Source organism: Chlorocebus sabaeus, chromosome 9 (genome assembly GCF_047675955.1).
Source record: "Chlorocebus sabaeus isolate Y175 chromosome 9, mChlSab1.0.hap1, whole genome shotgun sequence".
Taxonomy (NCBI): Eukaryota; Metazoa; Chordata; class Mammalia; order Primates; family Cercopithecidae; genus Chlorocebus; species Chlorocebus sabaeus.
The window spans coordinates 7,922,351-7,944,728 of NC_132912.1; the positions used below are offsets into that span (position 1 = coordinate 7,922,351).

At 41.5% G+C, this 22,378-nt stretch overlaps 1 protein-coding gene across 2 annotated transcripts in view; it reads left to right on the forward strand.

The window, feature by feature from the left end:
- TAF3 (TATA-box binding protein associated factor 3) overlaps nt 1–22,378 on the forward strand; it is a 199,996-nt gene that overhangs the window by 1,543 nt on the left and 176,075 nt on the right. For both annotated transcript variants that reach the window (XM_008002223.3, XM_037983327.2), the window contains exon 2: nt 4,267–4,509. In XM_008002223.3, coding sequence (XP_008000414.1) covers nt 4,267–4,509 — 243 coding nt within the window. The remainder of the gene's footprint in view (nt 1–4,266; nt 4,510–22,378) is intronic.

Below are 22,378 nucleotides of genomic sequence, written 5' to 3' on the forward strand. Positions count from 1 at the left end.
CACGCTGAGCTACCTGCCTTTTCCAAAATGTTTTAAGCTATCCATTCTTACATATATGCTGTTTCTTACCTAGAGTGTCCTTTGCCCCTGGCCCACCGGTAGTACTACTTTTATTTTGAGATGCACTTATCACTTGCTCTAGGGAACTCATGTTATCTGCTTTTATAATTCTGTGCATATTTCTTTTATATTATTTGTCATCTTGTTTTGTAATCACCTGTGTATGTCTCTTTCCCCTCTCCAGGAGAAAAATTGATTATATTTGTATTCTATAACCTATAGGGCCATTATGTAATAGGCACCTGAGAAATATTTGTTGAATAAATGAATGAACTGATAAACCACTACCCTAAAAGCCACTTATTGACTTTACATATTGAGTTCCAAAAATGTGTGTGTTTTGAATGCTTTATTTCACTGATACTTCTATTATTCTTCTTTTGAGACAGGGTCTCACTCTGTTGCCCAGTGTGGAGTGCAGTGGTGCGATCTTAGCTCTCTATAGCCTTGAACTTCAGGGCTCAAGTGATCCTCCTGCCTCAGCCTTCCAAGTAGCTGGGACTACAGGGATACGCCACCATGCCTAGCTAATTTTTTAATTTTTTTGTAGAGATGTGGTCTGGTTGTATTGCTCAGGCTGCTGTCAAACTCCTGGGCTCAGGTGATCCTCCTGCCTCAGCGTTTCAAAGTGCTGGGATTACAGGTGTGAGCCACCATGCCCAGCTCACTGATACATCTGAATGTGGAACCACAAAGTAATATGCATGTGTTTTTATCTTGGAAGTGCATCACCAGTTGACTACTCTTCTGGCTTTTGTTTCTTTTTCCTCTGGCCTGCTCTGCAGTGGTTCTTGAGTATACTGTTACTGATAGGATAGGATAGGCTATGCTAGGCATAGTCCAGATTATGTTTGCTACCATGTATCTTTAGCTATTCAAAATGTCTCCTGAATACTAGTTACCTTTCCTGCCTTTTATACAAAACAAAAGGGAGCTGGCACTCCATGTGAGTAGGTATTCCAAAGTCACCCAGGGGTCATTGCAGCTCTTCAGTGTAAACCTTCTTCCTAATTACCGTAGCCAGTTTCTTGGTTTCAGTGAGAATGAGATTGTCAGGTTCATTATTTCCCATCGTGATTTGATGACTTTTTTAAATACTAATTTTGGTATACTTATTAGATATTTTTAGATTCTTTTTTCTATACCAGACTTATTCTAAAATCGAATTCTGTAACTCCAGGTTACCACTACAGAATCTTGTATTCCACTCCTTTAAATCCTTTCTGTTGTTTTAACAAACACTTATTGAGCACCACTTATGAACCAATCCCTGTACTAGGCATTGGAGACATAAAATTACTAAGATACAATCCCTGCCCATAAGATGTGTTCAAGAGTGCCAGAATGTCAGCAAAAACAAACTAATGGTGTTTGTTTCTTCTAAAATAAATGTTCTCAAGTTAAAGCAAGTATGAGAAGTTACCATTAATTCAAATAATGAACAAATAATGAACTTCAGAATTGCCTTAGGGTAACAATTTCTCCAAGCATTCAAGGGCAGTTGTCTCTGTCTGTGTCACATTATATGTTAAATATGTTGGCATGCGCTGAAAGCAGGTGCTAAATCTTTCAGACTGACTCTTCAACACTAGTACTATAATATTTTTTGTATGGTACAGGGAGTAAATGTAAAAGGAGTAAGAGGAGAGATGGTTGTAGGCCATGGATTCTGGGGTAGGATTACTTCACAGAAAAGATAAGATTTGAGTTGAGCTATGAAGTATGGTTGTATAAAGGTATAGAGTATTCCAGGTTAGAGAATCACATAAACTAAGCTGTCCAGGTGAGATTAAGCATAATAAATGTACCAGTAAGGTGTTCAGCTCCCTATGCAGCTAGTTCATTCCAAGGGTGTCTGAGGAAAATGTTCAACACAGTGAAATCAGGTTATGGAGGGACTTAAAAGCTAGACAAAAGAATTAAAACATGTAGTAGAAAACATTGCATACTTCTAAGTAGGGGGACAGTATGATTAAAGTGGTATTTTAAGAAAATTGTACTGACAGTGATGTGCACAAGACATTGAAGTGGGCAGAAATTGAGACTGTACTGAGACAGGGACAGTAAGAATAGAGAAAAAGGAAAAAAATCTGAAATCATGGTTAAAAAAAAAAAAAAAAAGGTGCCCGGGGATGGGGAGGGGGACAGGGTTAGAAACAGTTCCAGGTTTTGGTTTGAGGCTGCAAAGCATATGGAGGAATTTAAGATGATTATATTTTTTAGACTGAGAGAGTAATAATAGCTTTAATAGGAATAGAAGAGTTGAAATGCCTGTTTACGTTCAGTAAGAAGAGTATTCGTTTTATTTGTTTTCTCTTTTTTATACATCATTAGAAGTATACATTAGAAGTAACCCATGCTTATAGAAAAAAAAAATCAAAGACTGCAGAGGTATGTAGAGTTAAAAGTCAGTCTCCTGCTTTCACCACAGCCCTCCCCTCTACTGCAGCTTCCATCCCCCTGAACTGTTAACCATTGGCTGAATATCCTTCTAGACGTTTCTGTATGCATTACCACACATGCGTCCAATTCTAGCAAGATTTGGATTCTTGTTCATTTTACAGTGTGATTTAATTTCAGACATACTGAGTTTGAAGTGATCAAATTTCAGGATTTCAGTTAAAAAGTCAGGATTTCAGTTAAATCCTTTAGGCTATTGAAAATCGGAAACTGGAATTTTCATAGACATTTTTAAAGATGTAGAGATCCTAAGCTCTGCTAAGGATAGGCATAAGAAAAACTTGCTTTTGTAAAGAAAAAAACTCACTATATCTAACTTTTTATCTTTTTATCTCTGTTTTATGTAGTGTTTTCTAATTACATTTTAAAATTTATAGGTAAATTACCTTTATGACTGGGCATGGTGGTGGTGCACTGGTAGTCCCAGCTACTCGGAAGGCTAAGGTGGGAGGACGGCTTGAGCCTGGGAAGTTAAGGTTGTAGTGAGCCATGATTGCCCTACTGCACTCCAGCCTGGGCAGCAGAGTGAGACCCTGTCTCAAAAAACAAACAAAAACCAAACTTTTATGATCTGAGCCTTCTTTGTAAATATTCTTAGATTTTAGAAATTCATTTAATGGTATAATTCATTCAGTAGGTATTTATTGAGTGCCAGCTATGTTCCAGCCACTGTTTAAGATTCCGCAGATGCATCAGGGAACAACAGAGGAAATGTAACAAACATTGATTTTGTCAGCACAGCATGCTACTTATTTGATGATTAAAAAAAAAAAAAGGCCAGGCACATTGGCTAATTCCTGTTATCCCACCACTTTGCGAGGCAGAAGCAGGAGGATTGCTTGAGGCCAGGAGTTCAAAACCAGCCTGAGCAACATAGCAAGAACTCATCTCTACAAAAAATAAAAAATAAAAATAATAATAATAATTAGCGAGGCATGGTGGCATGTGCTTATAGTCCCAGCTACTCGGGAGACTGAGAGGGAAAGATTGCCTAGGAGTTTGAGGCAGCAAGGAGCTGTGATCATACTACGACACTCCAGCCTGGGCAACAAGCAAGATGCCATCTCTTTTTTTTTTTTCCCCCGAAACGGAATCTTGCTCTGTTGCCCAGGCTAGAGTGTTGTGGCGTGATCTCGGCTCACTGCAACCTCCGCCTCCCAGGTTCAAGCAGTTCTCATGCCTCAGCCCCCTAAGTAGCTGGGATTACAGGCATGCGCCACCATGCCCGGCTAATTTTTTTATTTTTAGTAGAGACAGTTTCACCATGTTGGCCAGGCTGGTCTCGAACTCCTGACCTTGTGATCTGCCCGCCTCAGCCTCTCAGTGCTGGGATTACAGGTGTGAGCCACCGCGCCCAGCCAAGTTGCCATCTCAAAAAAAAAGACAAAACACTACTTTAGTATTATTATTATTTTTGGGGCATTTTCTGTGTGTCAGGCACTGTTCCCGATGCTTTTGATCATCTGTAAACTGCTTTGAAATTTGTTCTGTAATATATAAGCTGATCATGAGTGTGATTTTTCTGTGGTGTTCTGGCTAGTTGTCTAATCATATTTAAGCTTGACCTTAATAATCAGCTTAAACATGATTCTGTGATATTCTATTTAAAATATTACATTCTTTCCAATAACTAGGTTAAAATGTTTGATTCTGAGCTGCATATTTACTTACTACCTGTTTTAATATTTAAAAATATATTCACGGGATTTCTTCAAATAATTTGATTTGCTTTTGACTTTGTTTCAGATGGCCGAACAGACCCAATTTTGGATGATGTTGGTGAAGCTTTCCAGCTGATGGGGGTTAGTCTACACGAACTAGAAGACTATATTCACAACATTGAACCTGTCACCTTCCCACACCAAATCCCGTCATTTCCTGTTAGCAAGAACAATGTACTTCAGTTTCCTCAACCTGGAAGTAAAGATGCTGAGGACAGAAAAGAATACATTCCTGATTACCTGCCACCCATTGTGTCTTCTCAAGAAGGTTTGTGAGTGTTTCTTCTTCATTTGTTAGGGACTATTTTAATGGATTTTTGATCCTCTTAGCTTTCCATGCTATGTCAACTTTATAAATTCTGGAAACACAATAGAAACATGTACTGTTATTTACAAATTATTCGAACCCTTAAACCAACAAACTTGCAACTGACATTACCAGGCCAAGCCATGGTGTAATCAAGGTTATGTCTGAAGCATTTATCTCCTTTGTAAAATTCAAGTAGAGGAAAACGGTGAAGCCAAAGAGAAGCCTTTCAACAGCCTTATTATATGACAATGGGGTATTAAGTAAACTAGAAAACCTTTGAAACAAAAAGAAAAATTGGGGTAGCTCTTTCCTTCTCGCTTACTATTCAGGCCATGAGTTGAATGCCATAGCTTTATACTGGAAACAGTGAGTGAATCGTGAGTATTCACTGATATTGTGTAGACTTACTTCTGTTTTTTATGATGAGTAGAAATGTTTATTGTTTGATCATAATAGAACTTTTGATTATAAAATGATAGCTAATCAGATACAGTGGTCAGTCCTATTGTAGAGTTCCCTTTTTTCCTGTATAATTTTAGATGTTGATCACTAAGTTCACTAAGATTCTGAAGAGATATTTAAGTAATTTGTGGTCTCTAATACAAGTGTGCAGTATTTTTTCTTAAAAGACTTGGCCGGGCGCGGTGGCTCAAGCCTGTAATCCCAGCACTTTGGGAGGCCGAGACGGGCGGATCATGAGGTCAGGAGATCTAGACCATCCTGCTAACACGGTGAAACCCCGTCTCTACTAAAAAATACAAAAAACTAGCCGGGCGAGGTGGCGGCGCCTGTAGTCCCAGCTACTCGGGAGGCTGAGGCAGGAGAATGGCGGGAACCCGGGAGGCGGAGCTTGCAGTGAGCTGGGATCCGGCCACTGCACTCCAGCCTGGGCGACAGAGCCAGACTCCGTCTCAAAAAAAAAAAAAAAAGACTTGGAAAAGTTGCAATTAAGTTCTTTCATTTTGTAACAAATTCTAAAACCTGTATACTTCAGGACAATGCAAATGATGCCAGCAATTACTTTTACCTACGATTTTCTATTGTAAAATATACATCACGTAAATGGACCGTTGTCGCCATTTGTAGGTGTACAGTTCTGTGGCATTAAGTATACGTTGTTCCTCAGCCATCATCCCCCTCCTTCTCCAGCATTTTTTACCCTCCCGAATTGAAACACTGTTCCCATTAAACATATCTCCCCCTTCTCCACCACTTCCAGCCCCTGCCAACCATTCCTTTTTTTTCGTCTCTGTGAATTTGTCTATTCTAGGTACCTTTTATAAGTGGAATTGTACAGTATTTGTCTTTTTATGACTGTCTTATTTCACTTAGTATGATGTCTTCAGGGTTCATTCATGTTGTAGCCTGTGCCAGGATTTCGTTGTGTGTGTGTGTTTTTAAGGCAGAATAATACATTATATATATGTTCCACATTTGTTTATCCATTCACTCACTGATGGACATTTGGGTTGTTTCAACCTTTTGGCTCTAGTGATTAATGCTGCTATGAACACTGGTGTGCAAATATCTGTTCCAGTTCTTGCTTTCAAGTTTTTTGGGGGTCTGTACCCCGAAGTAGAATTGCTGGATCATATAGTAATTGTCTACTTGATTTTTGAGGAAGCCCCGCACTGTTTTCCACAGTGGCTGCACCGTCCTCACCCTCCTGTCAGTGGTGCTCAAGGGTTCCAGTTTCTTGCAATTCATTTCTTATAATCGGTTCTACTTTAATAGCTTTTTGAAGCATTACCTATTTGTCTCAGGAACTATGTTTACATTGGGCATAAGTTGTTTTACCGTCTGTGTGTCAGGGTTGCCTCATCTGAAAAACTGGACGGATACTGGACCTAAGTGGTAGGGACTTGTTGTGCATTGGTGGCTCCTCATTTCGGCGCTCTGGATCTTAGCTGCAGTGGGTTCTACCGAATGATACTAACACACTGACAGCCCAGAACCCAAGCTAGGACTTTGATCATAATCTACACTTAACTGCTTGGTCCTTTTTGTCTTATTTTTATAGCATGCAAATATTCCATCATACAATTATCTTAAAGTGTTATGGTTATCATATTTAAATACCAGCAAGGAAATGTAACTAAGATAGCAGATTTAGATTAGGTAGTGAAGAAGTATGAAAAACAATTCAGTGTTTTTTTTGTTTTGTTTTGTTTTGTTTTGGTACTGACTTCTGGCTGAAATTACTATATTGCCGTACATTTTTGGGTTTCTTTTCTGGATTATTTGAAGCAAAAGAAGAATCTCATTTAGTTTTTTGCAAACAATATAAATTATAAACATTTTAAAAGGAAAATAACAAATCTGAGAACACTACTTTTCATTTTTTATCTAACACATGTGGATTAAGAAGGAAAAATATGGCTGGTGTGTGAGATGCACATGGTTTATAAGGATGCAGTGAGTGGCAGGCAGTACAGTAGATGCCTGTCAAAACCCTGTCCTCTTCATAAGAAAAGGATGTAAAATGCAATTCTCTGGTTGCCATTTAAAAATATAAGCATACAAGACTATTTCTTATCATTTAGAATCTGAAACAGTTTTTTTTCCTGGGTACAGCATGTTAGAAAGTTCCTGGCATTCTGATTAGTGGTGCAAAGTGAGATATAGCGGTGAACCCCTTTGATAATGGTACTGTTCACCACGCTGTTTGTTTTCCTTTTACTTCCTTAAGGGCCACAGACAGGCTAGACTTTGGTCTTAAAATATTATTAGCAAGGTCCTGCTGTGGGATTCCCTCTTATCAGCCACTGAACTTGGTTCGTGTCAGGAAAAGCCTGTAAATGTCTCCCTGCGCAGCACCTGGAGCTGGCAAGTGTGTGCACATAGAAGTCCTGAAGGGGCAGCAGGCTGTGAGAGGCACGGCATGGACCTCACGGCGTCCCTGAGACGTGACTCAGCGAGTCACTGAGTTTCTAGTCTTCCCAAGTCACTTTACCTTTCTGAACTTTATATTCGTCATCTGTAAAATCAGTGTAATAACACCTACCACATTGGGGAAATGGGGAATCAAGTGTTTTTGTTGTTGTTGTCGTTAACACATTTATATAAAATTGGACAGTGTTTAACATATAAAATACGTAACAGTGGGCCAGGTGTGATGGCTTATGCACTTTGGGAGGCTGAAGCTTGAGCCCAGGCGTTTGATACCAGCCTGGGCAATGTCATGAGACCTCATCTCTACTGAAAATAAAAAACTTAGCTGGGCATGGTGGTGCACACTTGTAGTCCCAGCTATCGGGAGTCTGAGGTGGGAGGATCTCTTGAGCCCAGGGTTCAAGGCTTTGGTGAGCCACGATCACACCACAGCACTCCAGCCTGAGTGACAGCGAGAACCTGTCTCGAAAAAATTAAACACATGACAGCGAATGTTAGTTCTCTTCCCTTTTTTCTTTTCTTGCTCTCAAAGAATTTCCTTTTGCACTGAAATACAATATACATTAGTGAAGTGACGCTATAAGGGGAATCAGTGTCAAGCCACGTTCAGTGGCACACCCATAGTCCTAGCTACTTGGAAGGCCGAGGCAGGAGGATCGCTTGAGCCCAGGAGTTTGAGGCTGTAGTGCGCAGTGATTGAGCCTGTGAATGCCCATTGCACTTCAGCCTGGACAACACCGCAGGACCCTGTCTCTGAAAAAAAAGAGAATAATAAATGTAGAATAGTGTTACCGTCACATGCTGAGGAGCTGAGGGAACAGACTTACTAGCTGGGCTGGATAGATACTTGACTGAGGAGCTCTGTGATTATCTGCAGTGTGAAGATGACAGAGGAGGAGATGATGTGGAAGGAGTTATTGCCTGCTGTATCTGATTATATGTTTAGAAGTGAGACCTCTTTGAAAATATTTTATACATGCATATTTTTGCTTGGACTGTTACAGTTCTGATGGCTGGTGCCCAGTGTGTTTTATCCAAGAACATTCTCTCCCCAGCTTGCCATACATATTTTCAGATTCACACCAATACCATATTTTTTTGCTTCCTATTTTATTGTGCTGAGGAATGTCTGAAAATAGTACAGCGTACTATACCAAAGTCATTGTTGGTTCTCACAATGTGGTCTCTAGATCACTGGTCAATGAGGGTCTTCTGGGGCGGGTATGTTGATTGGTTCAAAATATTTGCGTAAGAGAGAAATATAGGCTGGGCACAGTGGCTCACACCTGTAATTCCAGCACTTTGGGAGGCCGAGGTTGGCGGATCACTTGTGGTCAGGAGTTCGAGACCAGCCTGGCCAACACGGTGAAACCCCGCCTCTACTGAAAATACAAAAATTAGCTGGGTGTGGTGGTGGGTGCCTGTAGTTCCAGCTACTTGGGAGGCTGAAATGGGAGAATCACTTGAATCCGGGAGGTAGAGGTTGCAGTGAGCTGAGATCGTGCCACTGCACTCCAGCCTGGGTGATAGAGTGAGACTCTATCTCAAAAAAAAAAAAAAAAGGAATATAAACCATGTACCCTGACTTATTGCAGGAAACTTACCAAGCTCAGCTTAAACTTGGTAAAAATACTGTGAGGTTGCCACTTTTAGAGTTTCTATTTTTCAAAAATTTAAAATAGACTATTTTTTAGAACAGTTTTGATTTACAGAAAAAATTGAGAAGTTAGTATGGAGAGTTCACTCACATCTGAACCATTTCTTCTGTTATTAACCTTTTACGTGACTGTGGTACGTGTATCACAATTAATGGACAATCTTGACACGTTATTATTAGGTGACGCCTCACTGTATTGATATTTCCTTAGTTTTTACTGGATGTCCTTTTTCTGTTTCCAGATCCCATCCAGGATATCATATTGTGTTTGGTTGTCACGTCTCCTTTGACTTTTCTTGGCTGTGACAGTTTTTCAGACTTTTCTTGTTTTTGATGACCTTGACAGTTTTGAGGATTATTGGTTAGGTATATTGTAGGATGCCCCTCTAGTGGAATTTTTCTGATGTTTTCCTCATGATTAGACTGGGGTTATGAGATCTTAGGGAGAAAGACCACAGAGGTCAAGTGCATTTTAATCACATCATATCACAGGTCTATCCTGTCAACATAATTTATCACTGTTGATATTGATGGTGATCACGTGGCTGGGGTAATGTTTATCTGGTTTCTCCACAGTAAAGTTTCTCTTCTATCCCCTCTTCCTCTACTGTGCTCTTTGGAAAGAAGTCACTCCGCGTAGCCAGCACTTAAGGAAAGGGAGTCATGCGTCCCGCTTTGAAGGTGGAATATCTGCATACGTTGTTAGGAACTCTTCTGCATGGGGATTTCTCTCTTTCCCCGCTAAGATTTCTATTATTATGATGAAACCCTTTAAAAAGTAAACATTTACGGCCGGGCGCGGTGGCTCACGCCTGTAATCCCAGCACTTTGGGAGGCCGAGGCGGGCGGATCACAAGGTCAGGAGATCGAGACCATGGTGAAACCCCGTCTCTACTAAAAATACAAAAAATTAGCCGGGCGCAGTGGCGGGCGCCTGTAGTCCCAGCTACTCGGGAGGCTGAGGCAGGAGAATGGCGTGAACCCGGGAGGCGGAGCTTGCAGTGAGCTGAGATTGCGCCACTGCACTCCAGCCTGGGCGACAGTGCGAGACTCCGTCTCAAAAAAAAAAAAAAAAAAAAAAAAAAAAAAAAAAAAAAAAGTAAACATTTACATGTTTGAAAAAATTAACAAAAGTAATACAAACTTGCTGAAAAAATATATTGCCAAGTGAATTTGTTATGAAATGAAAGTCTCTTCACTTCCCTTCTTCCCCCTTCCCAAGAATAACCCAGTTTGGCAGGTGGGGCTCCTCTGCATCTTCCCATGTGACCTTTTGCACTCCTTGGACTCAAGAATCTGTGTGCACTTCAATACCTGCCATTTCTTTCTCAAGCTCCTGCCATCCTTTTCTTGAAGCAGTTCTTGCTGTGAACACCAATTACTATCTAAATGGTTGATCTGAAGGAAATTTAAACCTTTTCTCCCAGTTCAAGAAACAGAACTTTACCAGCTGTCTCAGAATACCTTCTATGTGCCCAGCCCCACCCCGGCCCCTTCCTCCCTCCCTCCAAAAATAACCAACCACTGTCCTGACTTTATAGGAATTACTTCTTAGCTTTACGGTTTTATCAGCCAAATGCGTATCCCTAGACACATTAATCTTCTTCACACATGCACACCCTTTTTCACTTTGCAGGTTTTTTTTTTTTTTTTGAGACGGAGTCTTGCTCTGTCATCCAGGCTGGAGTGCAGTGGCATCATCTTGGCTCACTGCAACCTCCACCTCCCAAGGTCAAGCGATTCTCCTGCCTCAGCCTCCCGAGGAGCTGGGATTACAGGTGTGTGCCACCGTGGCTGACTAATTTTTGTATTTTTTGGTAGAGACGGGGTTTCACCATGTTGGCCAGGCTGGTCTCGAACTCCTGACCTCAAGTGATCCGCCAGGCTCGGCCTCCCAAAGTGCTGGGATTACAGGCATGAGCCACCCTGCCCGGCCATGTCATTTACCTTTTAGTTTGCGACTCTCCTTCCATTCCTTTCTTTGTCTTATAGTTTATTTGTTAGAAATCTGGATTGTTTGATCTACAGAGTGCCCCACAGTTGGATGTTGCACAGTGTGCATTCATAGTGCAGCTCAGTGTGTTTCTCAAAATTGGCAGCAAGAATCCGAGGCTTGACCAGATTTAGGTTTGGCAAGATATCAGCTCATGATGTCCAGTTTTCACTTTTGTTGGTGTTAGCAGTGCTGATGCTCAGTGCCTGGATCCATTAATTCATTAGGGGTTGCAAAGTAATGATAATACTAGCACTTTGTTTTTAGTTCATTCTTTAGTTGAAATAACTTTATAAGAAAATCCTTTTCCTCATCTGCTGTTTAGTAATTTAATGGCATAGTTTATGTAGGGAAAGCAGGGTTAATGCTTGATTTTTTTTCATATGGTATACCCAGTTTTCATGAGAATAAATTGGTTCCTTGTCATCCTTAGAAGGTGACTAGTTTCGTTTAATACTCTGTCATTATGAACTCACAGATTTAAACATACCTGATAGATTTCATTCATTACTTTTTTTTTTTTTTTTGGGGGACAGAGTCTCACTCTGTCGCCCAGGCTGGAGTGCAGCGATGCGACCTGCTGACTGCAACCTTCGCCTGCCAGGTTCAAGTGATTCTTCTGGCTCAGCCTCTCGAGTCGCTGGGACTACAGGTGCCCGCCACCACGCCCAGCTAATTTTTGTATTTTTAGTAGAGATGAGGTTTCGCCATGTTGGCCAGGATGGTCTTGATCTCCTGATCTCATGATCCACCCGCCTCGGCCTCACAAAGTGCTGGGATTACAGGCATGAGCTACAGTGCCCGGCCTCATTACAGTTTTTTACCTGTATTGTAGCTTCAATTGTTGCATCTTTGGCCAGTGGCAGCTTCTTCACCCTTGCTTCTGAGTGCTTTTGACATGACCCGAATTGGCTTTGGTGACATCCTCCCACTCTGGTGTACCAAAATGTTCTCAACTCAGATGTATAGTTATGTTCTATGCTTGGTATAAGTTATCTGTCCAGGAAACCCTGGTTTCTTGGAAAGTAGTATTGCTTTTCTTTTTTTAATTTGAATTTTTTTTAATTATAAAATTTCAAGTTATATTTGCATGTATTTGGGGGGTGCAAAGCGATGTTATGTTTTGTAAATACAATGTGGAATAATTAAATCAAGCTAGTTAACGTATCTGTCACCTGAAATGTCTATCGTTTTTTGTGGGGAGAACATTTAAAACTTACTGTCTTAATGATTTTCAAATGTGTGATACATTATTATTTTTCTTTTTTACCATGCTGTGCAATATATCAAAAAAAGTACTCCTCGTATCTGACTGAGGCTTTGGACCCTTTGCCTCTCATCTCTGCATCCCCACATCCCCTGCCCCAGCCTCCGTAACCACCGCTCTACTCTCTGCTTCCTAGAATTTGGTTCTTTTCATCCACATATAAGTGAGAACATGTGGTGTGTCTCCTTCTGTGCCTGGCTTACTCCACTTAGCAGAGTTGTTTGAATTCCATCTATGTTGTCACAAATGACAAAATTTCCTCTTTTTTTAAGGCTGAATAATAATATTTTTAAATTTTTATGGATACACAGTAAGTATAAATATGGAGTAAATAAGATATTTTAATAAAGGCACGCAATATGTAGTAATTACGTCAGAGTAAATTGGATATTTACCACCTGAAGCATTTATCATTTCTTATTTATGTATTTATTTATTTATGAGACAGTGTCGCACTGTCACCCAGGCTAGAGTGCAGTGGTGTGATCTCGGCTCACTCAAGCTCCGTCTCCTGGGTTCAAGTTTAAGTATTCTTGTGCCTCATCTTCCCAAGTAGCTGTGATTACAGGCGTCCGCCACCACACCCAGCTAATTCTTGTGTTTTTAGTAGAGACGTGATTTCACCATGTTGACCAGGCTGGTCTCAAACCCCTGGCCTCAAGTGATCTGCCCATCTCAACCTCCCAAAGTGCTGGGATTCCAGGCATGAGCCACTGCACCTGGTCCAGCATTTATCATTTCTTTGTACTACAAATATTCCAGTTATACTCTTTTCATTATTTTTAAATGTACAGGGTGCAGTAGCTCACACTCGTAATCTTGACACTTTGGGAGTCCGAGGCAGGAGGATGCCTTGAGGCCAAGAGTTCGAGATAAAATGTTCAATAAATTATTGTTTACTGTAGTCACCCTGTTGTGCTATTAAAGGCTGAATAGGATTCCATGGTGTATATATATTACATTTTCTTTATCCACTCATCTGTTAATGGACACTTAGGTTATTTCTATAACTTGGCTATTGGGAGCAGTGCTGCAGTAAACTTGGAAGAGCAGAATCTCTTCAACATCATCTTTTCAAGTCGTTTGGGTAAATACTCAGGAGTAGGGTTGCTCGATTATATGGTAATTCTATTTTTAGTTTTTTGGGGAAACTCCACATAGTTTTCCATGACTACTAATCTAAATTCCCACCAACAGTGTACAAGGGTTCCCCCTTTTCTCCACATCCCCGCTAACACTTGTTACCTTTCATCTTTTTTATAGTAGCCATTCTAACAGGTGTGAGGTAATATCTCACTGTGGTTTTATTTCTGTAATGATTAGTGATGTTGGACATTTTTTCATATATTTGTTGGCAGTTTGTATGTCTTATTTTGAGGAATGTCTATTCATTTTTTATTGGAGTATTTCTTTCTATAGGGTTTTCTTTTTTGGGGACCCAGCATTACTGCTGATTTATTGCAAGTCCTCAAGAGGTCTTTAGTTTTTCTTTTCAACATCCTGTTCCGTAGCTTCCATGCCTCTTTTTGTCCACATGCGGAGGAGCCAGGCATTGGCATGGGCCATGCAGAGACTAGCAAAGGCTCTGAAATTCTTCTCCTCAGTGATGACTTGAGCTTTCTCCTTCTCATAGACATTCTGGATGGCCATAACCGGCCCCGTCAGCTGAGTGGCCAGTTACAGTTCTTCAGCAGAACTGTCTCCCTTCCTGGGGGCCGAGGGCTTCCTGGGGAAGAGGGGGAGTTTGGAGCGATGCCCCTTCAGCTGCTGCACAGTCCGCGTGGAAGTGGGGCTTCAAGATCTTGCCATTCCCGCTGGGCACCATGGCTGCCTGCTGCCCTCTGGTGCAGGACAACAGCCAGACTGTTCTTTCTATAGAGTTGTTTGGGTTCCTTATATATTTTGTCTCTTTTTTTTTTTTTTTTTTTTTTTTTTGGTTGTTGTTGTGGCTGTTGTTGTTTTTGAGTTCCTTATATGTTTTGGATGTGGGCCCCTTGTCAGACGTGTGGGTGCACGTGTTTTCTCCTAACCCGCGGGTCGTGCCTTCACTCTGATGTTGCCTTCATTGTGCCGAAGCTTTTTATTTTGATGGAATCCCATTCGTTCAGTTTTGCTTTTGTCACCCTGCTCTTTTGGGGCCAAATGTAAAAAATAATTGGCCAGACCAATGTCTTATAGTTTTTCCCCTGTGTTTTCTTTTAGCAGTTTCATAGTTTCAAGTCTTACATTTAGGTCTTTATTCCATTTGGAGTTGATTTTTGTAAGTGGTATGAGATAAGGATCCAATTTCATTCTTCTGCATATGGATATGCAGTTGTCTCCACGCTAGGAAATAGCATTTCAAGTACACAGTCTTGGTGCTAAGGGATACTTATTATATATAACTCAGTTGTTCATTGTTTCTAGGCAATAAGTAAATAAATATTTATATACATGTAGATGTGTGTGAATAGATAGATAAGTGGATAGGGTTCCTCCTGAGTTCATGCAGATTTTCCAGTTCATATTTAGGACTACAAGGTTTTTATTTTTTGTGTTACATCCATAAATACTTTCATCCATACTGAGAATTCTGGTTCTCAGGAATAAAGACGATGATAAAATTAGAATATTCCATAATTGTTCATTTGCTTTATCCCAGATTACACATACAATATTGCTACTGATACTGTCATTCATGATTACTGAAACAGGTAAAAAAAATTTTTTTTGCCCATTCTGCCCTATGAAACCAATTTTCTGTAATTGTACCATATGTATCTTGTCAGATCATATAGCTACTGTCTTGAGTTCTGCTACCTAATTTCTGAGTTTTTTCTGATTTTGATTTATATTCTTTTATGTCTTTTAGATCATTTTAAGATAGAACATTATAGCTTCATCTGTTTTTTTGTGCGCGTGTTTCTCTTGTACTTTCATTGTCTGGAGGTGTATTTTGCTATTTAGTCTTCTTTTCCTTATAGAAACTGTATGTGAATTAGTTTTCTGAGCCTTTAGAAGATGGGTGTCCAATCTTTTGGCTTCCCCGGGCCACACTGGAAGAAGAAGGATTGTCTTTGGCCACACAGAAAATACACTAACAGCAACGATAGCTGAAGAGTTAGAAAGAAAGTCACAAAAAAAATATAATGTTTTAAGAAAGTTTACAAATTTGTGTTGGGCCATATTCAAAGCCGTCCTGGGCCACATATGGCCCGAGGGCCGTGGGTTGGACAAGCTTGCTTTAGAAGAAGATTCGGGGTAGCTCCTCTGACTTTGCAGTGCTCCCTCTTCTACGGTTTTTGTGGAATCTTCCAAAAATGGGAACGTACTCACTGAGATTTTGTTTGTTTTCCTCCACCACTTTTACTTGGATGTTCTCTTTCCTTCATGTCAGTTTTCCTTTTTCTGGCCAACTGTGATTCCACTGCCAGCTGTGTCCTCTCGGCGAGGCTCTGTCCTGGCAGAGCTGCCAGGGTCAGGTCTGAAAGCTCCTGGACTCGACTTCCAGCCCCATTGGATCTCACTCAGCCCTTTGTACTCCCTGTACTTGAAGTGGTCCCATCCTTCCCAGCCTCAGCTGCTCTTCTCGGGTTGGCCTGCCGGGCTTTCCAGCAGAGGCCTGGTAGCCCTTTTGGGGTTTTCCTGTTTCAGGTCAGTCTTCCCGTCGCTTCTCACTGTTTCCCCTGCATGGATGCCTCATACTCGGGTCTCACAGCTCTTGGTGGCATGTTCTTACATGCTTGTATTTTGGTACTGATGGGTGTACTCTGTCACCTGGTTGTGTTACTTGTCCTACGATCATATGGGAATTGGGAAGATGCACAAACTACCTTGCCCCAGCTACCACTTTCTTCCCAGGATTCCCCTTATTGAAGCTTTTTGCTGCTTCCATCACTGTTGGACAATTCCTGAGGCTGCGTTTCTTCAGCACCATCATCCTCCCTTAACTCTCCTTATACGATAAGCTCCGTCTTGGGACAGAGCGTATCTTCCCTTGCTCTCCTACCTCTAAAACATTGGTGCTTCCAACATTTTATCCTTCACCTACTATGTTTCTCACTTTACTTAGTTTCAGAGTTGACTTTCCGACTCTTATAGTTTGAGCCCCCATATGTATGCTGATGCCTCCCCAAACTGCCCCCCACATCCACCTCTTAGACCCTGCAGCCGGTTGCAGTTGGCCATTTCCACGTTTTCTTCTTCTTCTTTTTTTTTTTTTTTTGAGATGAGATTTCACTCTTGTTGCCCAGGCTGGAGTGCAATGGTGCAATCTTGGCTCACTGCAACCTCTGCCTCCCGGATTCAAGCGATTCTCCTGCTTCAGCCTCCTGAGTACCTGGGATTACAGGCATGAGCCACTATGCCCAGCTAATTTTGTATTTTTAGTAGAGATGGAATTTCTCAATGTTGGTCAAACTGGTCTTAAACTCCTGACCTCAGGTGATCCGCCCGCCTCGGCCTCCCGAAGTGCTGGGATTACAGACGTGAGCCACTGTGCCCGGCCCATTTCCACATTTTCTTACCCTGAATACACCTGTGTTATCCGTCTCAGTTGGTGGCACCATCTCTACTCAGTCACCCAAACTGGAAACATGAGAATTAGCATTGACCTCTTCTCTCATTCTCCTTCATTCCTTATCTCTAATTCTGCTAAATGTCTTTCTTTTTTTTTTTTTTTTTTTTTTGAGACAGCGTTTCGCTCTTGGTGCCCAGGCTGGAGTGCAATGGCACGATCTTGGCTCACTGCAACCTCTGCCTCCCAAGTTCAAGTGGTTCTCCTGCCTCAGCCTCCCTAGTAGCTGGGATTACAGGCATGCGCCACCACGCCCGGCTAATTTTGTATTTTTAGTAGAGATGGGGTTTCTCCATGTTAGTCAGGCTGGTCTCAAACTCGTGACCTCAGGTGATCCACCCGCCTTGGCCTCCCAAAGTACTGGGATTACAGGCATGAGCCACCATGCCCAGCATTTTCTTTCTTAAAAAATTTCCAAAATATTATTCCGTCACTTCCTTTGTTTAAACCTTTATCTGTTGTCTGAACTGTCCTTATCCTCAAAACAAACTAAGACAAAAAATTAACACATCCCACGTTATGAAACACTTTATTGGCTCTCCAACTGCTTACAGTTACAGTGAGCGACTATTTTTCCTCAAAGAAAAACAAAAATATCTATGGAGAGGAGTTTTCTTTTTTGCATCAAAATAAAAAGAGCTTTGGTTGGGTGTGATGGCTCATGCCTGTAATCCCAGCACTTGGGAGGCCAAGGCAAGAGGATCGCTTGAGCCCAGGAGTTTGAGACCAGCCTGGACAACATAGTGAGACCCTGTTTCTATAAAAAATTAAAAGATCTGGGCAGACGCAGTGGCTCACACCCGTGATCCCAGCACTTTGGGAGGCCAAGGCGGGCAAATGGCTTTAAGTCAGGAGTTCAAGACCAGCCTGACCAACATGGTGAAACCCTGTTTCTACTAAAAATACAAAATATAGCTGGACGTGGTGGCATGGGCCTGTACTCCCAGCTACTCAGGAGGCTGAGGCAGGAGAATTGCTTGAACTGGGGAGGCAGAGGTTGCAGTGAGCTGAGATTGTACCACTATGCTCCAGTCTGGGCAAAAAAGAAAAAAAAGTCAGCTGGGTGTGGTGGCTCATGCCTGTAATTTCAGCACTTTGAGAGGTTGAGGCGGGTGGATCACTTGAGGCCAGGAGTTCAAGACCAACTTGGCCAACATGGCAAAACCTTGTCTCTACTAAAAATACAAAAATTATCTGGGCGTGGTGGTGCGTGCCTGTAATCTCATCTACTCGGGTGGCTGAGGCACCAGATTTGCTTGAACCTGGGAGGCAGAGGTTGCAGTGATCTGAGACTGCACCACTGCACTCCAGCCTGGGCCAAAGAGCAAGACTCTGTCTCAGAAAAAATAAAAAATAAAAAAATTAGCCAAGTGTGGTGGTGTAAGCCTGTATAGTCCTAGTTACTCACAGGCTGAGGTAGGAGGATTGATTGAGTCTGGGAGGTTGAGGCTGCAGTGAGCCACTGCACTGCAGCCTGGGTGACAGAGTGGGACCCTGTATCAAAAAAATAAAAATAAAAAGGGAATAGCTGTAGTTATTCAAGAGAAAAGATGTTTATTCTTACAACTTAGATTACTTACTGATTTAATGGAGGAATGTTAATGAAGATATTTGCATGGCTTTCAGTTGCTAAAATAATGTTTGTATATGTAAAAGCAGCCATCAAATAATTTATCCTTGATATCACATAATATATTCATAAACGTTATCTCATTTAATCTTGAAAGAGGTCCTAAAGGCAGATGCTGCTATCATTCCTATTTATGGAAGGAGAAATGGGAGTTTAAAAATCATAGTTGAATTAACCTGCCTCGTGCTACACTGGGAACTGGGAGCAGAGCTGGATTAGGGTTTGACTCTGTTCAGTGCTGTGTGTATGGCTACCTGGCATGAGTCGGATCCTACACAAGGAACCGATGTTGAAGGTAGAGAGATGAGTGAGATATTCCTCTCTGCCCGTTTTGGCCTTTCTGCTGTTGTTTGGAAGTCTCTGCTTGGCCAGGACTTTCTTAAGCCGAAGAGTACCTTTACCAAGCTAGTTTTCTTTTTTTTTTTTTTGAGACAGAGTCTCACTCATTCTGCACGCTATTGCCTAGGCCAGAGTGCAATGGTGTGATCTCGACTCACTGCAACGTCTGCCTCCTGGGTTTGAGTGATTCTCCTGTCTTAGCCTTCCGAGTAGCTGAAGTTACAGGTGTGCACCACCACACCTGGCTAATTGATGGGGTTTCACCATGTTGGCCAGGCTGGTCTCAAACTCCTGACCTCAAGTGATCCACCCATCTAGGCCTCTCAAAGTGTTGAGATTATAGGTGTGAGCCACTGTGCCTGGCCAAGCTGGTTTGCTTAATGGGCAGGCTTCTTGAATACCTTCTGGCCCCGTGACATCCAATGCTGCAAGCCTCCTCCACACCCAGCCTCCTAGTTAAGGATCTGGCTGCCTCTCTCTTGGCCTTCTCAGATACCTTGGTGTTCATTACCTTTTCAGGCTGGAGTTCCAGGGTCTGGGGGACGTTCCTTCTGTGTATCTAGGGAAGTTGTCTGGAGGCATTGCTTGTTTTGTTGTTTGTTTGTTTGTTTTTTGTTTTGTTTTTAAATCCAGCAGCATCTGAGCCAGAGGATTGCAGCTGAAATCGTGCCAAGGGCTGATGTCGGGATGTGCCTGTGGTGTTCAGCACACGTTTCTTAGCATAAACCTACAGGGCCCTGTGTGATCAGACTGCTGCCCACCTGACATGTTAGTTTCTTGCCCCTCATTGCTTCGTGCTTTACCTTCCAGAATCATTAAACTGATGAGGTTTCCCAGAAATAACCATGTACCTGTGTCAGCTCATGCTGGCATGGAGTTCTCCTCCATCGCCATGCCCACCCCAGCTTCTTTGAGCACCCATATAATACATATCTCTACCATCATACTTTATATTACTGGTTTTATTTGTCTCTGTAACTTATCCAGGTCTTGCTTTCTCTTTAAGTCCTACACTCATTCTCCATTTCCCCATTTTTTTGCAGAAAACCTATGGTCCTGCTACTCTATGAGAGTTCAATTCAAGAACGTGGAGAAACTTACTGACTCCTGTTCTTAGGGAAAGTTTTTCAGAATAATGGGGGAGCAGTCGCAAAAATTAGCTTGTCCGTAGTCACATGGCTGCGAAGTGATAGAGGTGACAGTGGGATCCCAGGTTTCATAGTCTCAGCCCCATCTCCTGTGTGTCATTCATGACCCTGGCGTTATTCTCAAGGGCACAGATGGAAGAACAAAGGCTTGTGTTGTGGCTCTTCATTGGTTTCTTTTCCTTTCAAATTGGTTTCTTGAGCACAATTTTTTTTTTTTAATTGTGTTTTGTTAACATCTTATTCTTCTATTCGGGTTACTTTTTCTGCTTATTCTTGTTATCCTCAGGAATGATTTTTTACTGACAGCATAAAGATTGAAGAAGATTTTTTAGAAATCTATGCGTCTTTTGCTTTGCATTCAGGCCAGCAAGATTTGGCGCCTCAGCAGAGGTGTATACATGTCCGCAGTCAGCATAGAGAGTAAAAGTCCCAGCATACACAGATTGAGAGTGACTTTACAAATTTAGAGTGGACTTTACCAAAATTCTCTTCCTTGCAAAAAAGTTTTTCCCATAATCGATCTGAATTTATAAAAACAAAAGCACATTTCCAATGTTATAGTAAGAGGTTTTTGGATAGGGGAGTATTTAAGGGATTGAAAAATTTAAAAAAAAGTTTTAATGTTTCTAAATTAATAAAGTAATTCTATGAAGTATCTTAGGAAAATGAGTGTTTTGATATTGACTATAAGCACCAAATTTGTTTACTTCTTTCTTCTAGGCATCCAGACCAAAAAAAAAAAAAAAAAGGTTTTTTGTTTTTTTTTTTGCTTCTAAATTTAGAATTTGCCAGAAATTTAACATTTCTTTATCTGCACTTATGATTTTTGGAAATTTTCCCACGAAGGGAAGGTGGGAATATCAAGGAGGAGCAGGCAATACATGCTTGTGGCTGGCTCAGTGTAAGACCCCAAAGTTAGTACTTTTGCTATAAGTTAGGACTTAGTTTGTCTTGCTTTCCTGAATTTGAATCTGAAATTAAACAGTGTACTCATTGCCTTTTATTTAACTGATGATTGCATACAGCTACATAGAACTTTCCTATTTCATGTTTTCTTTTCTTTTTTTTTTTTTTGAGATGGAGTTTCGCTCTTGTTGCCCAGGCTGGTGTGCAATGGTGCGATCTTGGCTCACTGCAACCTCCGCCTCCCAGGTTCAAGCTCTTCTCCTGCCTCAGCCTCCCAAGTAGCTGGGATTACAGGCACATGCTGCCTCGCCTGGCTACATTTTTGGTATTTTTGGTAGAAACGGGTTTTCGCCATGTTAGCCAGGCTGGTCTTGAACTCCTGACCTCAGGTGATCTGCCCACCTCAGCCTCCCAAAGTGCTGGGATTACAGGCGTGAGCCACCGCGCCTGGCCTAGAACTTTCCTATTTCAGCTAAAATAATAGCAAGTTATTTGCTTCTTTTACAGTGGTTATATACTGATGGTGTGCCATTGGTGCCAAAAGGAAATTCAAAATAATTGTTTCCTTCATTCATTCATCAAGGAACTGTGGAGAGCCTGCTGTCTGCAGGCTCACTGCTTATTTCTGAAGAGAGAGTAAAGAAATAGAGGTGCTTCCCTGCTTTCCTAGAGCTTACAGTCTACTTGGGAAAAGAAGGGCTGGACTCATGTTTATATACTATTTAAAATTATAATTTCGGATACTTAAAGGAAAACAGAGTGCTCCAGTACTATAAACATCAGAGGTCTCTAACCTAGTGTGCTTACAGGAATAAGGGAATCAATGAATATTTTTTAGGTAGGGGGTTAAGATGATTTCATTATAAATTCTGTTGGTATTGAGAAGGATGGATTAGAGAGGAGATGTCACTGGAAGAGTCTTGATAGAGCTTGTGGTGGTCACCCAAGGGACAGATGATAGGAAGGACCAAATTTGGGAGCTATTGGATGGTCAGGATTTGGTGATAGATAAATTGTAGAGGATGTGCTACACAGAGGCGCCTAGGTTTCAAGCTTGGGAGATTGGCTGGGTAGTCAGATAGCTAAATAACCAGATCTTAAACAGACTGGCCAGATCTGGAGTGAGAATTTAGAATGGACCTTATAGTCTGCAGGCAATCCTCTAACAAAACTTTTTATTTTTTTAAAATAAGAATCAGGTAGAGCTCAGGATTGTAAAACATGACAGGAACCTGGTACCCAGGGCAGACTTGGTTGCTTATGTTAAGGACAGCAGGTATACTTGCTTTAAATCAGGTGGATGGTGGGCTTTTACCAAATGACTGCCTATGTTGGCCAGGCAGGACGCCCCATGTGGGAGGCAGAGGCCCTCCTATCATTCATTGAGTTGTGTGAGTACGCTGTTTAAAGATGGCCCTGTTTGTCATTGTAGGATATTGA